Genomic DNA, 17122 nt, shown 5'->3' with positions numbered 1-17122 from the left:
TCCTGGGCAGGGCCTGGAGTTGGACTCAATGATCCTTGTGGGTCCCTTCCAACTCAGGATATTCTAAGATTCTACAACTCACCAGCAGAAAAGGGGCATTGTCCCCTGTGTTGTGCCCCAGCACAGCATGCTTGGCCTGGCCCTGTGTAGGGCTGTGCTGGCTGGGTTGGAAACCTCGCCAGGTTTATTTTTCAGAACTCCTGGCAGTACATCTGCTGATGAGGCTCCCCTGCCTTCCCATCTGGGTTACCTCCTTGTGCTTCTTGGCAGGTGCAACTGTCACAGCCCTGGTTTCGTGTTGTGCAAAGAAGGGGAAGATGTTTTGAGGCTGCTGCTCTGCTAGGCTGGGATCCCTCTTGGATCTCAGCGCTGCAATGACCACCATGTGCACTTTTATCTGGGATGTAGTTGAGCTGCCTGCTTCACTGTTGAGGCTCAGCAGCCTTCCTGTGAGGAAGTCTCCCTTTCACACCAGCTGGAGGGCTTTGAACTTACAGATACATATCTTGGGGCAATTAGGTCTTTGTAGCAGAGCTCTGCTGCAGCCCATTCAGAGCCATTAAATGGGCTCTGGGAGGCATTCCTGGCCTTCCCTGGCTGCCTGCTGCATTCACATTCCCTTTCTGGGATGATCTGGGATAAAGTCTGTGGGCACTCTTATAACAGTTTTTCAGGGTGGAATGGAGTTGCAGGAGTGTGTTTTGATTACAGGGTGGGCACCTATAAAGGAAAACAACACACACGTGCCAGCGTGATTGTTGCAGTTCAAATCACAGAACTGGAGCGTTTTGGGGAAAGACCTCTGTAGGTCTTTAATTTGACCTTGTGTTTGAGGTGGGGCTGTCACTAATGATAGGTGAGATTAGCTGGGGCTTTATCTGGGCAAGCATAAGGATGAGATCCCTGGCCTCCCTGTGTTTCTCTCCCAGGGATGAACACTCCTTTGTACTGAAAATACTTCATGGACATGCATCCTGACTGTCTTGCATCTCGGTTTGTGGCTTTTGCCCATTGTCACACTGTTTGTCACTACTGAGAAGAGTTCATGCCTGTCCTCTGCAACTTCACTTCCAGGAGCTGCAGGCAGTGATCAGATGGTCCCTCTACCTCAGGGCTGTTCCAGCCTGTGCCCCAAGCTCAGACTGTGGTGCCAGCTCTCTGCCTTTCCAGTTCTCCACATCCCTTTTAAGCTGCCCAAGCTGTTCAAGTGCAGTGTCACCAGCCTGATGCAGAGGGGACATTAACTGTCCTCATTCTCTGGCTGTGCTCCTGGCGGAGCCTGGCTGCCTTAATTCACAACCTGGCTGGCAACTTTCTTTGATGGGAAAGGCCATAGTTAAACTGGTGCAGCTTGGTTGTTTGGTTGGGAAGTTGGGATGTTTGCTGCAGCTCTGCAGTTGGGTGCCCGGGGAGCTCCAGGGTGTGCAGCCCGCCAGTTCCTTCTGGCAGCAGTCCTTTGTGCACCTATGAGTTGTGACTGTCTTGCCCTTCAGGACTGTCTTTTCACACTTCCTTTCCTGCCACTGTCAGAGCCAATTCTTACCAACAAAGAAACCCCAACAACATTTCCTTGTTAAACAACCCACAGGGCCTAAAGGGAGCAGACAGAAACACATGTGATTTCTTGTTATAACATGAGTGACTCAGGCGAATGTTGTGCCCATGACTCAAGCAATGCCAGTGCCACAGAATATATCAGAGGAAACCCCATGTGGAACCTGGGCAGAGCAGTGCCAGTGGCAGCAGGAAGGAGTGGGTCCCCCATGTGCCCAACCACCCTTTCTTCCCAGGCTGAAGGAGCACAAGGACCAAGGGGGATTTATACTGCTGCAGAAGCGATACAAGAATGAGCTGCCACAGCCTGGAGTATTTTCTGGCTGATGTTTTCTGATATGGGTCTCCCACAGCAGAGCAGTGCCCTTCCTGGCACTTTGCTGATGATTCTCCACCTATCATGGAAGCCTTGGAACGAGCACTCACTCTTCTGCCGCCTGACCCTGGGATCTGGAAGGAAATGAAGAGCCCAGAGGACAGATCTGGTAGGGGCACTGGTCCCCCCTTGCTGACCTGGGACCACCTCTGCACCCCTGGCCCTGCCAGGGAGTGCCCCTGACCTGGAGCTACTCCAGGGCTGGGCTACTGGCCTGTGAGGCGCCAGGTGCCACAGGAGTGTGACATGCCCCTCACGATGAATGGAGCTTCAACCACTGTGTCCCTTCCACCGCCTGCCCAAGGAAGGACCACAGGAACTGGTGTCAAGCTCCAGGGTGCAGCCAGGGCACGGCTAAGCATGTCACAAGTGCCAAGAGGGAAGTGACTCACTCACCTGGGAGCCAGCACAACGCCCTCTTCCTGTCGGAGCCTCTTCCCAGGCAGGAGCATACTGACGGCTCAGCCCTGCTGGTGTCTCCACTTGCGGCAGGGATCTGGCGGGCTGGGGTCTGTGACTGAGCTGGAGCAGGGGCTCTGTGACCCGAGGGTAAGACACTCCTTTCCCTTCTGCTTGCTCTTTCAGGCGTCCCTCCCCAAGCTCCACAAGCTCCTTCTGTGTCTGGGTAACTCAGGACACGGGCTGGCTCAACATCCCCCATGGATCTCTGAGCCATGGCATCTCAGACAGTGCCAAAGGCTTCAGAGACATCTTCATCCTCCCAACCTGGGTATGGGAAGACGCTCCTTGTTCTGCATGCCCAGCAAGCAGGGATGAGGTGATGAAGTGCATTGTGACAGCATGAGTCAGGCGGGTGCTGCTGGTGTCTTTGGGGCTGTGGGGAGGGGAACTGCTCCCACCCAGCTCCTATTCCACCCCTGAGTGACAACGACCCTGGCTTCGCTTGGATGCTGTGAAGCAAGGCGAGGAGTCCTGCCTGGCCCTTCCTCCTGTGAGGAAGAGGAGGCAATGCTTGGAGCCTCTCAAGGAGTCCAGGTCCCTCATCCCATTCATCCACAGCCCCTGCCCAGGCTGGGCAGGCAGATGGGGCAGAGGGCCAGCAGCTGTGGCAGGAAGTGTCTCGCTGAAGTTGGGAGCAGCAGGAGCAGTGTCCCAGCTGTGGCAGCTCAGGCAGGACATGGCTTTTGCCTCCAGCAGAGCTGTGACAGCCTGGGGCTGTAACACACAAATCCTGACATGATGGCCCATGAACTCACCCCTCTGCCCAGTGCAGCAGGGCTGCACTTAGGAACCAAAACCAACTGGAGGCTGCCCTGCTCCCTGCCTCATCCACTGCTGGTGAGGCTGTCCAGCTACCAGCAGTGACATTCTCTGCCAGTCTGGGCAATCTCTGTGGCACAGCCAGCAGCAGAAGCCATGCCCTGCCTTTACAGCTGCCAGAGGGTACCCAGGAAGTGCTGCTGCCACTGCCCCGGGAGTGGCTTCTGGCCGATGGGTTGGTGTGTTTTCCTGCTGAGCAAGCCCAGCTCTGGGGCACATTCCTGCAGCGTTGGTAACAAGTTGGGGACACACTGTGCTCGGCTCTGAAGTGCTCATGATGGGGGAAGCTGAGTTTATTTAGTATTTCTTTCCTGAAACAAGCAAAAGAAAATTTTGCAGAGTGTTACATGAGTAGTGGGAACTCACAGACAGTAACACTCAGCACTAGCTCAGCACGTGCTGCAGCTCCAAAAGAACTTCATGCTTTTTCAAAGAGTCATCCTGGCACTCAAGAATGTGTTCCGGGGACTGGAACCAGCAGGGACCAAGCTCGTCTGTGTGCCAGTGGCTGGTGCTGTCACAAGCTCCATGTTGGTATTTCATCTTGTCCTTGTTTGCTGCTTGTGTCACTGACAGGGCAGTCACAGACCCATCAGCGGAAATGCTGCTCTTCCATTTGCACTCCTTGGAGAGCTCTTCTCTGCCAACACAGTGTATCTTGCTCTTGGGAAGAAATCTCTGGATACTTGCTTATAAAATCAAGAGTTTCTGATCCCTCCAAAATTTACATGTGGTTATCCAAAGCAAGTATGTTGCAAACGGGCTCCATCTAAGAAGGAAATAACCCCAAGGACATGTGCCAGAGGCAGGTGGTGCTTACAGGAGGCACTGGGCATCTGCCATGGCAGTATGTGCTGCCATGAGAATGCTGCTGGGTGCCAGACCCATGGGGAACAGCCACTGCCCACCAATCAGACTGTGTGGGGTTATCCCCAGACAGTAGAATTTGGAGCAGCTGCTCTGGGATCCAGCACTTACAACAGCCTGAAGGACTATCAGTGCTCCTTAACAGCATCTATGGGAATCAGAATAAAAGAAGTTAATTTATTTTTTATTAGGTTGCAAGTTGGCTTGATGAAAGTAAAGGCATATTCAAGACTGGTTTTTTTCTCAACTCAGCCTTGCATGGCTGTCAGAGCTGTCAGCCTGTGTGTGCATTCCCTGGGTGGGAAGAGCGGGAAATAGTGTCAAGCACAGGGCAGTCAGACTGCCAGGAGTGCTGAACAAGCCTAGCCTCCCCTGGCAAAATGCATCAATATAGGATTCAAAGTTACATGCTCAGAAATTGGCATCAGGGCCAGGAGAGCAGGGAAAGACGGTCCCCAGGAGGGAAGGTAGTAAAAAGGAGAAGCTACCTGTGGGCACTCTATGGGGGCAAAGGAACCTGCTGATGCAGAATGGCCATGCTGCAGGGCTGAGCAGAGGAAGGATGAAGACTTCTGAAGGTTCCTCCCCAGCCCAAAACCCCCTAGGCTTTCGTTTCCTCTAAGGGCTGCATTGTGGCAGGACAGTGAGCCAAGATTTGTCAAGTGTTGCTACATCCCCTGCGAGCACTCCCCATGCCCCTGACATCACTGGCTGCTCTCCCCAGAGACATGGGCTGGCCGTCAGCCAAACTCCGTAGCCTGCTCTTGTTTGGTTTTAAGTTTGAACCCCCAGAAGCAGCCTAAAGGGCAGAGCTGGGGCTTTGTCTCACCCATGAAGGCTCAGGCTCCTTCATCCCTACAGCGGCTGATGGGAAGGGGAAAGCAGGAAGGATGTCTGGTGGCAGAAGGAAGGAGATGGCTGCAGCTTCCATCCCAGCACAGCTCTGGAGCATCACTGCCAGAGCCTCAGCTCACCCTGATCTGGCCTGACAGAGACAGAGCCTGGCTGTCCCTTGCTCCACATGCCAGCCTCCTGTGCAGCCCACCCTGCTGAGGCTCCCATCCCATGTGGTGCAGTTGCTATGCAGGTCCCTCACATTACAGGGGTTACACTCTGCTCAGGGGGCTTCCAGATACCTTGGCCACCCTGTGCTGTTGTTGTGGGGGACTAGAGTGACCCCACAGCAGCTCAGACACGTCCAGCTGTGGTGCCAGTTGTGGTGTCCATGGACTTCCGGTTGTCTTGGAGTTCTCCCCGAGCAGGGTTCAGAGCAGCAGGATTGTCCTGCAGTTTGCAGAGCACTTGCACGTCTCTAGCCTGGCTGGAGCTCAGCTGGGGCTCCTGGCAGCTGCCTGGCACCTGGATGCACACCTGCAGAGCACTGTGCTGAAATGCACGCCAGGTGTTTCCCTCTGTAGTGACCCTGGGAAAGGCTACCTGCACCCTCTGGGGAGAGCCAATCCAGGCTTTGCCTGTCCCTGGCTGGAGACACCCAGGCACTGGCATGGACAGTGGGTGGGTTCTGGCATGGTGCTGGCTGCCCTGGTACTGTGCAGCCCATAACCTTGGGAATCCTGAGGCCAGGTGAGCCAAAAGCCAGCATAGAGCAGCACTGCTGCTGTCCACCTTGGCTCCTCTGTCAGTACCCCATCTCCTTCACTGATGAGGAGATTGCCATATTCCAGCTCAGAGCCAGGGCTCACCAGCCCAACAACAGAAGTGTGACTTGAAAGTGTCCCAGTGTCTGTGCCAGCTCCTTGCTCTTGGAGAAGTTTGGCTGGTGTCCTTAGTGGTGAGGCGCAGGGTACACAACCCTCAGCCTGTCCTTGTGGCTCCCAGGACATGAAGTCATGCCATGGGGGTCTCTGGTGCCCCCACAGTACGGACATGGCCAGGACCTTCTGTGGAATGTTTGCCATAGGGGGCATTTCGTGAGAAGAGCCAGGAGAGCTTTTCCCAGTCTTTCCAGAGGAACTCCAGTGCAGACTGGCTTCTTTTGCTGTTGCTTGGGCCCCTGTCATTCCTCAGCAGCCTTGTGGCAGGCTTGGACACGCCTTTGTGCTGGTCATGGACGCTGCAGCTCTGTTCAAGTGTGTTTCACAGTGAGCCCAAGCACCAGACTCAGAGCTCTGGTTCCTTTAGGTGTGTCAGGTGTGAGGTTTTTGCTCTAAGCTCACATCTGTACTGCATGCAGGTGTAAGGGCAGAGGAAGGCATGGAGGGCAGATTAATCATCACCATGGGAGCTACAGCCTGGGGATTTATTGGCTACGGCTACATGGGATTTACGGCTTGGCTGGGACATGCGTGCAGCTTTGCTTGTCAGTGGTGTCTCTCTGAGCACCCCGCCACAAGCATCACCATGCTGAGTGAGCTTCAGGCTGCCACAGGTAACGGTGGACATAATGTGATGGTGTATGGGACAGGTGACGATCTGTCCTGCTGTGGTGTCTCACTGTCTGCTGAATACGCCCGAGATAAAGGGAGGCTTGGGATGTTGGAATCCCTGAATTAGCTCCAACACAAGTGTAAAGGAGACTACTAGGGAATGAGTCTGTCCATATATGAGTTTCCTGTCTCTTCCTTTCCTGGAAGTTATTAAGTGGAAGTTCTTCTGCCATTCATCTGTTTGGGAGGAAGATGCTCAAAAAGTTGTCTAATCCCAAATCTAACTGGGGACACAGAGTGGATTCCTAATCTGCCTTTAGAGGAAAATCCCAATTTTGCCCTCTTTCAAGATCATCAGAAGCAGAGATACTCTGAGGAAAAAGCCTTAAGGACTTTCCAGACCTTTGCTGTCTTTCCTCTACAGCTTATTTTATTTCTCATTTCCTTTAGCTGATGTCACACATTTCCTCTTCTCTAGTGACTCTGCAGTCATGCTGCAATTGCTCTCATTCTGGTGCCCTGTTCTTAAGAGCTGCCAGTGTGGAGACTGTCCAGCCCCGGGGCAGGGAAAATAACATCTGGGAGACAGCCAAGCATCCTCAGTGAAACCCCCACCGCTACTAAGGCTGAAGATGAACATATTGTGCTGAATTTTTTCAACTCTGGTAAGCAGAAAATATACTTTATTAGTACTATTCCTCTTGGAATATACTCTTGCTGATGGCAGAGCTTGCTTGCATCTATAAGCCAGTAAATCCTGACTGGGAGAGCATGGTCCATGGGAGAGTCTATAGACTGGGAGCAGGATCAGCAGGTGTCCTGGCCATGCTCTGCTGCTCAGCTGATTACTTCCACCTTCAGCCCTGCATCCAGTGGGGCTGATGATACAAGCCACCTGGGATTACTGGCTGGGGGACTGTGGACAAGGCAGTGGCTTGGGCTGCAGGTCTCAGGGGGTTTGGCCAGGTGGCACAGGCTGCTGCAGCAGAGAACAGCCACCCATACCCTGCCCATGGTGCCTGCTTGTCTTTCTGCTGGCACAGGCAGTATGAACAGGCTTCAGAGAAAGGGGAACTGCCTCAACAGGACAGGCTGAGTGAGAGCCCCTGTATAGCGCTCCAGAGCCCAGGGCTCAGGGCATGCCCAAGTGTACAGAGACATGAGCTTGGGTTCCTTAGGCTGAAGAGGGAATTGGGCATTGGGTAAATTCTGTGGGGAATGGTGCTATGTTCTCTTCAAGCCGTGCTTAGTAGAAAATATCACTTGGCTCATGAGAAGGAAAGAACACCTCTCTTGTGATTACGTGCAGAACACTGGCATTGGAACAGCACAGCCTCCTCATGCAAAGATAGGTGAGCTCTACCAGGTGCTGCTGGGGCCAGGAGATGGCACTACCCTCTCCTGCGGGCCACCTTTGCCAGAGATTTCAGCAGACTGGAAGCAGTCACGGAGCATGTTCTCGCACTCACCTCTCCATTTCAGAGCACAGCCCTCTGGCTCAAGCCCACCTTCTGTGCAGGACTCTGCTGTGGAGAGGACATGCATTTTTGCTCTCCCTTCCACCCCATCTGCTAAATCTGGCAGCTGGTGTGTAGTCTGGAGACCAGTAAAGTTCACCAGAGCTCCTGGGTAAAGCTTGGTGGCCACCATGTCATTGTGCAGCACCAGAAATGGAGGCATAGGTGGACAGTGCCCTGGGGCACTGTCTGAAGGGACTTTGTGAACAACAGCTGTGCCCAGGTATTGTATGTGAGCACTTCTCCTCATGAATCCTGCTAGAGAGATGCATTACCTGATTTCTCCCCCCAGCCCCCTACTCTTGGTACACTCAGCTCTGGTGGCACAGGAATAGAGCACCTTTCATTGCAAAGATCCCAGCCCTAAGCACCAGAACTATTTGCTGGTGTTGCAGATAGTCACAGCAGTGTGAATTTATGATGCAGATTTGGAAAAAAAAAAAAGAGTTCTCTAATGATCTTAGGTTATTAGGATTTCTTGGGTTTTTATTCCTTATTCTAATGTCAGAGTAGTGTATCAAACATAACACTCCCCACTAGTTTGTCTTGCCTCTGCACGGTCTCACCCCTACCCTGAATGTCCATATTTGCCTGGTGCCCTCCCAAGCTGAGATGCAAATCCTGCCACCCGGCACATCTCTGCAGTGGAGATGGCCCCTCAGAGAGTGGCAGAGCTGGGCTGAGACTCAGACAGTGATGCAAAGTCACGTTGTGACAATTACTGCTTCTCATCCATCATAGACGAGGGTGTGCAAGCTGATCCCTGAGATGACCAGGACTTGCCTTATGTTCTGCATGAATCAAAGGAGAACAGGGGACAGAGAGTGGGCCCTGCCTGCTCTGGATCCCCTCCATAGGGCAGCAGTGAGTGACAGAGGGATGTGCCAAACTCTGTGGCTACACCCTGATTGTGTCACATCCTAGCTCGTCCTCCTGGCTACCATCACCTGAATAATCTACTGCCCCTTGGAGATCAGGGGGCTCTCAGCAGGGTGGCAGAGATCAAGGTGAATGAGGAGAAATACATGTGTCACCTGGGGCCAACTCCCACTACTGCCACAGCTGTGTGTCCATTCCACACGGACTGTGGCTGGAAGACTGCTCTTAAGGACACTTGGAACCCAGCATTGCCCAGCATGCAGCTGCCTGGGAGGGTCCAAATCTTGTAATTGTCGTGTCCTTAGGGGACCTGTGAGGCGTGAGGAAGAACAAGACATCAGGAAGATGACTGCTACCTTCCTCTCCTAATGACTGGAGAGCAGTACCAAGGGGTGCAATTCTGTGGAAAAAGGGAGAGCAAGCTCTAGCTCCAGCTGACTTCCCCATTTGCAGAGGAAAATTGCAAACATGCAAATGTGTAAATGAGGAACAACAGCACAAGGGCACCCAGGGGGACTCAGCTCACAGAGGATGGGATGGGGGTTCCTGGCACTGCCTGCTGCTGGGGAGGATCCAAAATGTTTTGAGGCAGAAGGGCACCTGCTCAGCAAGTCTTTGGGGAAATGCCTGTTTTCCATGGAGCTGGTGGAGCTGAGGCAAGCCCAGTACAATGAGCAGCACCTGGCATTCCCAGCATAACTCACTCCAGTTTAGGCTTCATGACTGGTGGTAAAGTTTACTCACTCTCAAGGAAAACCACTGTGTTCTGACAATTCCATTAAAAACTCAGCAGTCTCAGCCCCAGCAAGCAGCCCCACTGAGGGCTCTCCCACTGCTCTCCCTGCAGCAGCCACTTGTCTTGCCATGAAGGGATAGGGAGAGAAAAACATGCAGACCTGCAGGAGCGTGTCATGGTGACGTAAGTGCTTGCCCAGCATCACACAGGCAGTCAGTGCTGGAGCTGGGAGCAGGTTGTGCGTCCTCTGAAGGGTAAAAGCAGCAGGTTAAAGTATACAAGGGATTAGATGAGATTCATGTAGAACTGAGACAGGGATGTACAATATTGAGGATGCAGAAATTTGATACAGAATCATATAACCACAGACTGGTTTGGGCTCATCTCATTCCGCCCCATCATGGGCAGCGACACTTTCCACTATCCCGGGTTGCTCCAAGCCCCGTCCAACCCGGCCTTGGAGACCTCCAGGGATGGACTGACTGATATGTTCAAACTGTAGGCAAGAGTTGAAGAAATCCCCAGTGAGGTGGAGACTGCTAATACCAAACCCTGAAGGTGTTTCTGTAGAGACAGTGTTTGCCAACAGCCTGACATGGAAGTGCAGAATTGCTGCTGCTGCCTCTTGCATCTGACAAAGAAATGGGGCAGGGGGGAAGGGAGACAGGTTGATTTGATGACAACTTGAGTTCAAAATGATGATAGCCAAGACTTTAAGATAGATACCCTGAGGTGAGAATTAACAATGTGGCACAAAACATCACTCATTATTTACTGAGAACAACAACTGAGAGGTCTGGTGGCCTGTGAAGGGGATGTTGGGTGTCTGCAGTGCCAGAAGCTGAGAGACCAAACACAGTCTCTACAAGTGTAAGCAGGAAAATATCAGAAAACAACAGGTAGATGGTGACTGGAAACGACCCCATGCCCAGCAGGTCTGCTGAGGAAACAGAGCTGGGAGGAGTAGTGATACACCAGCCCTGGGCTGCCATTTATCCAGACCTGGGCAGGCTGGAGAGGAACCTCATGCATTCAGCAATGGCAAGTGCAGAGTCCTGTGCCTGGAGAGGAATAACCCCATGCACTAGTACCTGCTGGAGGCTGCCCTGCTGGACAGCAGCTCTGTAAGAAGGACCTGGGGGTCCTGATAGACTCCCATGAGCCAGCAGTGTGCCCTCGTGGCCAAGAACGCCAGTGGTGTCCTGGGGCACATGAGGAAGACTGTAGCAGGTTGAAGAAGGTGATCCCGCCCCTCTAGTCAGCCCAGGTGAGGCCACATCTGGAGTGCTGTGTCCACTTCTGGGCTCCTCAATCTAGAATTAAACTCCTCAAGGAAGTCATGAAGCTCCTGGGTCTAGTAGAGGCTGCAGAGATGATGAAGGGGACTGGAGCATCTCTCTGATGAGGAAAGGCTGAGGGAGCGGGGGCTGTTCAGCCTTGAGAAGAGATTTCCGAGAGGGAACCTCATCCCTGTCTGTCTGTGTCTGCAGGGAGGGATGAGGACAACAGGACCAGACTCTTTTCAGTGGTGGCCAGCAACAGGACATGGACACCAGGCACAAACTGAAACACAGGAAGTTCGATCTGAATATGAGAAAAACTTAGCTGTGAGGGTGACAAAGCCCTGGAACGGGCTGCCCAGAGAGGCTGTGGAGTCTCCTTCCCTGGAGTTATTCAATCCCCATCTGGATGCCATCCTGTACAACCTTCTCAGGGGAATCTGCTTCAGCAGGGGCTGGGCCAGGTGATCTCCCTAGGTCTTTTCCAACCCCAACTCTTCTGGGATTCTGTGAGACATTTTTACCACATATTGTTTCACTTTAAAATAAGTATAAACAAGTTAAAAAGTATCAGGAACCATGGTGGGAGGTAGGGGCATGGGGGAGGTGGCAGGGGAAGAAACGAGAACCAGATGCAGGGACAGGACGAGCCATAGAAAACAGTCCTGATTATAGTAAAAGATTAAAGAAGCTTGAGACAGGGCTCATATTATTTTTAGCTAGGAACAGATTATTTTATCTAAGAACTCTCATGCAGAAAAGTATTTTAAGATTAGAGATGAGTGATCTGAGACCTCATTGTAGCAAACAATGCTGGATGAAGACACAGAGGGGTTTTTTTGTATGTTGTGGAAATGGGATCAAAGAGAGGAGCAAGGAGACAGGGCAGGTGTCTGGCTGGAACCAAGGCATCAGCAGAACTCCTATGGTCATAGCTGAAAATGAAAGGTGGGGTTTGGCTTGGCAATGGGGCCAAACCAATCAGCTTGATTTATGCTTTCTATTTTTAGGTAAGAAGAAAAGCTACAGCAGGAAGTTGTGCTTTAGATGTGCCCACTGAACACCATGATGTCTGGAAAGGGCAAAGAGGGTGCGGAAAGCAGTGCTGATTCCTACATTTCATGCCACATAGACTCCGAGTTTCGCTACAACCTCTTCACTGTTTTCTACAGCATTATTTTCATTTTGGGCTTTGTTGCCAACTGCTATGTTCTCTGGATTTTCAGCCATATTTACCCCACCAAGAAACTCACTGAAATCAAGATATTCATGGTGAACCTGACAGTAGCTGACTTGCTCTTCTTAGTTACAATGCCAATGTGGATTGTTTACTACTACCACCATGGAGACTGGATCATGCCTGAGTTCCTCTGTAATGTGGCTGGGTGTTTATTTTTTGTTAATACTTACTCTTCTGTTGCCTTTCTGATGGTCATCACATACAATCGTTACCAAGCTGTGACTAATCCTATTAAAGCTGCTCAGCTGACCACCCAGAGGAGAGGTATCTACCTATCAGCAGCTATCTGGATCATAATAGTGGGCAGCTCTTTGTATTACCTTTTTGACAATAATACTAATCAGGAGGAGGTTGACTCCAGGAATTTCACGCGGTGCTTTGAGCGCTATGACTCCTCGAGTGATGTTTCAGCTGTTCTCGCCATTCATGTCATCATCTGCATCCTCTTCTATATCATTTTCTTTTTAATACTAGGTTGGAACATTGTCATTATCAGGACCTTGTTCTCCAAGTCAGTGCATCCACGGAAGAGCACTCACGTCAAGCAAAGGGCCCTCTGGATGGTGTGCACAGTGCTGGCTGTATTCATCATAAGCTTTGTGCCCCATCACATCGTGGACCTGCCCTGGACTCTGACTGTTCTGGAGCAGTGGAAGAAGGAAAACTGTCAGCTGCGCCAGCAGCTCAACGATGCTCACCAGGTGACTTTGTGCCTCTTGAGTACAAACTGTGTGTTGGACCCGATCATCTACTGCTTCCTCACCAAGAAGTTCCAGAAGCATCTTTCTGAAAACCTGAAAAGCATGAAAGGGAGTCGCAAGTGCTCCAGGCAAACAACAGACACGATGATCGAGGGCACCATTCATCAAGAGGAAGCCATTAGGATCTGTTAGGGCCACTCTGCATGTTCTGATTGCACATGGAGAGGTGTGAATTATTCACTCATCTTTTCTCAGGAAGAGGCGCCAAGGGACACAACAGAGGACCAGGATTTTATATTTTCTTTTTCCCGTTAGATAGAAGAATGGACACTCCTTTCTTCTATCACATGCAATTGGCAGAACTGGAACCTGCAGTAATCTGGCAGCAAAGCTCCTTCTGTCCGGGCTGGTGTTCTCATGGGCACTGAGAACAGCTCAGATGACCTGCTTTAATGTGAAAGAAGTATGTCACTGAGCCTCTCCAGTGAGCAGCTAGAAGCTGAGCACGCCAAAATTACCCATCCCTGCTCCTCTGCCTGCCCAGCTCTCGCAGAGCATCCAGTATCAGAGCTGTAAGGGACTTCTAAAAGATCTGGAAGAACAGACTGAGCTGTGAGTATCATCTGGTGGCTTTTCTAAGCAGCTTACATGGTCCTGTGAAGAGAGTCTGAGCTGACAAAGCTCTTGGGTGGCTGTAAGGGACGTAGTCCATGGACATCCTCAACTGCTGTCAAAGAGATCTGCACCTCTGATCCCTTCATCCCTTCTTACCGACTCACCTGGTCTTCTGGGATCCAAACTCAATAGATGTCTGGGAGTAGCTATTATGAATCTTTGCTTCCAGATCTTGAGTCAGTAAAGTAGGGAAGGAAAGGAAGAGAAATTGGCAGGGCCTCAGCACAACTCCCTCCCCCTCCACCAGATCAGCATTATGGCCAAAGGCCACTATGGTCTGCCTTGGCTTCCTGTGTGAGAGCAGAACTGGCCAGCCAGTGGCCTCATGCACTCAGTTTAGTAATTTCTGACTGACTGCATCTGTTTGTGACACCCAGTCTTGCTCAGGAGGCTCCAGATAACAGAGGACTACTGTCAGCATGGGCATTATGATAAGAAAAAAAAGCTTAAAATGCTTCTGGATCTTTGTACTTATTTATTTAAATTGGGGTTATAGTCATTACATTATTCCTTCCTCCAGCCTTTCCAGTTCTGCTGCAAAGAAACGAAGCTGATTAGTTCTTGATCTACAGCAAGGGAAGTGTTACGTCAGGACACTTGACAGACAAATAATTCACACACTCCAACAGCACTGGAGACCCCTCACCCAGGGCCGGATGCAGTCCACTGGTGCCCAGGGCAAAGTGATTTTCCATGGGTGCTGAGTTCTGTTACCAGTCATGAGACACTCCGGGTTCCTTTTCTGACCCAAATTGCTCAATCTAGCACAGGAAATTGGGCAGAGAAGGGAACTTACTTGTTTTCACAACAGTTGTTGGTTCCCTAAATGATCTAGTCTGTTGATGACAGGAAGAGTGTATCTGACCTGTGACACCAATTATTCATGTGCAGGACAGCAGCCTTCCCACACCTGCCTGAGAACAGGAGAGATAAGCTCAAGCCTTTCCAAAGACAGGGCCAATATTTGTACTGCTTTGCCTGTATCCAGTGGAGATATGGGTCCTTCAGATGTATGCTCTGGAGCTCCTCAGGCAGCTTGTGTCCTTATTTGTGCCAATGAGGAAAAGAACGAAGATATTTATTGTTCTAAGGCCATTTCCAGGGCCAGCCCTGCACTCCAGGCCCAGTGCCAGACAGAGGAAACAGTCTGATCACAATAGGAATGCATCTCCCTCCTAGTCCTGGGCTCTGTTCCAGTAATGGCCACCCACAACAAACACTTGCCAGCACCTCGTGCTCCTCAGGCACGTTCAAAGATGCACCCTGATTCTGCAGAGCCACAGCACACGGGAAGGGAACAATTTCTGTAATTTAAAAGCCTAAATCTGGCTTGCTGGAGGAATCTGCCTCTGTTTCTGCACTGTTCTGTGGGCATATTCTGGATGAGGAGCTCGGCAGCTGGTGGGGAGGGGGGGACCTGCTTTCCCCCCTTGGCTCCCAGCAATAGTGGAGCTCTCATTTCACAGATCCCAAACCCCCGAATAGATGGAGTTTGGCAACTATCGGAGGAAATGGAAAGAAATTTTACATGGAGAGCTGGTAGATGCATGATCTACCAATTCCTGGAAAGCTCGCAAGAGTTTATAGTTTAGCTCTTCACCATGGGTGCATAAGAGGCTTTATTCCATGGCTAGCACTGTGGGCTCAGGGAACAAACATTAACTTGCATCTCAGGAAAAGGCTAAGTGGAGGGAAAAGCCCCAAGGCCACTTCAGGAGATGTTGCAGTAATTAGTCAGTAAAAATGCATTTCTAAAAACCAGGCTAAGCTGCTACTTCTGTTCCTGGAATTACTTTCTTGTTTTTACTGCAATGTTGTATTACTCTGCTTTACCTTGCAATGAAATGGATCCTCAAAAGTTCTTTTAAATAAAGTGTGTTCTCCAAGTGTTTTGCCCTTTAACTTTTCTGACCTTCTCATCTTTCTGTATTTATACTTGAAGGAAAGCCTTGGTACCACACCGAAACAGCTCCAATGTGCCTTTTGGGTTTTTTTTATAACCATCATATGAACTCTTGGGAGAGGTGAAATTAAAGGCTCAGCAAGGTTCTACCTGCTAAAAGGGAAGGGGAAAGAAATAAGTTCAGATAGGAAACAATTTACGAAAAATCTGCTAGAGCTCTCCAAAACCCAACCAGACAAAACCCCCTGAACTCTCTGACCTGCATATGGGAAATTTATACAAACCAATTGTGTTGGGGTCCCTCCCCTGCCATGGAGCCCTGGGAGAGGGGCCCTGAGGGGAGACACGGGGCTTCCCTGTCCCTGCTCAGCCTCGTTCCCATGGGTTGGTTTGTGTTCCCTGCGCGGGCAGAAGGACCCTTGGTCCCGTGACTGGGACAGTTCCTCGGCAGAGCTCCGGCCATGCGGCTGGAGAAATAAACACCTCTGAAACATCTAGCAAGAATCTGTCTGTCCATATATATTTCCTTTCCACGGGACTCCTGGTTTGATATATGTATGTTGCAGTATCCCCACTGCAACACAATTGTGCGGCTCAGATGTGACAAACCATTTTAACGTATTGGGTTTGCGGGGCTAGGCTGTGGTAGCGGAGAAGGCGAGGGGTGAGGAGGGCTGCAGGGATGTTTTTTTTGGGAAGCTGTCAGAAGCTTTCCCCGTGTCCAATGAAGCCAAAGCCATTCGGCTCCAGGGCGGACCCGAGCCCATCAGTGACGGTGGCAGCACCTTTCGGATAACATTATAAAGAAGGAAAAACAGTTATTGCACAGGAGCAATTCGTAGCCAAAGAAAAGAGTGAGAATATGTGAGAAACAGCCATGCAGAGCCCAGTGTCAGTGGGGAAGGAGGGCAGGACTTGCTCCAGGTGCTGGGGCTGACATTCCCCTGCAGCCCATGGCGGGGCAGCGCATGGTGGGGCAGCTGTGCCCCTGCAGCCCATGGAGGGCACGGGGGTGCAGAGATGCACCTGCAGCCCCTGGAGGAGCCCACGCCGGAGCAGGGGGATGTCCGAGAGACTGTGACCACGTGGGAAGCCAGAGCTGGAGCAGTCTTGGCAGGACCTGCGGACCCGTGGAGAGAGAAGTCCACGCTGGAGCAGGTTTGCTGGCAGGACTTGTGGCCCCATGGGGGACCGGCAGTGGAGCTGCCTGTTCCTAGAAGACTGACCCCATCGGAAAGATGCCACGCTGGAGCAGGGAAAATTCTGAAGAGTCCACTGAAGAGTCCATCCCTTGAGGAGGGAGAGGCAGGGAGAGAGCGTGTGATCCCCTATTCCCCGGCCCCAGCACTGCTGTGGGGAGGAGAGAGAGAATCGGGAATACAGCCGAGTCCAACAAGCAGGGAGGGGTGGGGGATTAAGATGTGGATTTATTTCTTACTACCCTACTCTGATTTCTCTAGCAATAAATTAAACGGATTCCCCCAGCCGGATCATGTTTGCCGTACCGGTGCTGGGTGAGAGATCTCTCCTGCACTGCTGTCGCCCTACCACCCTTGGTCCTGTTTTCTCTCCCCTACCCAGCTGAGGAGTGCGGTGACGGAGCGGCTTTGGTGGCACCCAGCCGGGCTGGCCCCGCTATTAAATACCCGTTGGGACGGTGAGCGGAGGGGAGGCTCCGGGAACGCAGCACTGGCCAGACGCGCAGCGGCACCCCGCGGTACTCCGC

At 51.6% G+C, this 17122-nt stretch overlaps 1 protein-coding gene across 3 annotated transcripts; it reads left to right on the top strand.

Annotated features, from left to right (window-relative positions):
- Positions 1-1752: 1752 nt before the first annotated feature.
- On the top strand, positions 1753-15461 carry PTAFR (platelet activating factor receptor). 3 transcript variants are annotated; one of them, XM_032132592.1, is made up of 4 exons: positions 1753-2479; positions 6944-7130; positions 11088-11341; positions 11888-15461. In XM_032132592.1, exon 4 carries the CDS (start codon positions 11925-11927, stop codon positions 13008-13010), a length of 1086 nt encoding a protein of 361 aa, XP_031988483.1. In that variant the 5' UTR covers positions 1753-2479; positions 6944-7130; positions 11088-11341; positions 11888-11924; the 3' UTR covers positions 13011-15461. The 3 variants fall into 3 exon arrangements, with proteins under 3 accessions (XP_031988483.1, XP_031988484.1, XP_031988480.1); XM_032132593.1 differs by lacking the exon at positions 11088-11341 and adding an exon at positions 7948-8205; XM_032132589.1 differs by lacking the exon at positions 11088-11341 and having other exon boundaries at positions 1754-2479.
- The last annotated feature ends 1661 nt before the right edge of the window (positions 15462-17122 follow it).

Source organism: Corvus moneduloides, chromosome 23 (assembly GCF_009650955.1).
Source record: "Corvus moneduloides isolate bCorMon1 chromosome 23, bCorMon1.pri, whole genome shotgun sequence".
Classification (NCBI taxonomy): domain Eukaryota; kingdom Metazoa; phylum Chordata; class Aves; order Passeriformes; family Corvidae; genus Corvus; species Corvus moneduloides.
The sequence above is the reverse complement of the archived record's forward strand: the minus strand, read 5'-3'. Positions and strand labels throughout refer to the sequence as shown.

Excerpts from the sequence above, each read along its gene's own strand:
- PTAFR (XM_032132592.1), top strand. The coding sequence starts at position 11,925 with ATGTGCCCACTGAACACCATGATGTCTGGAAAGGGCAAAGAGGGTGCG.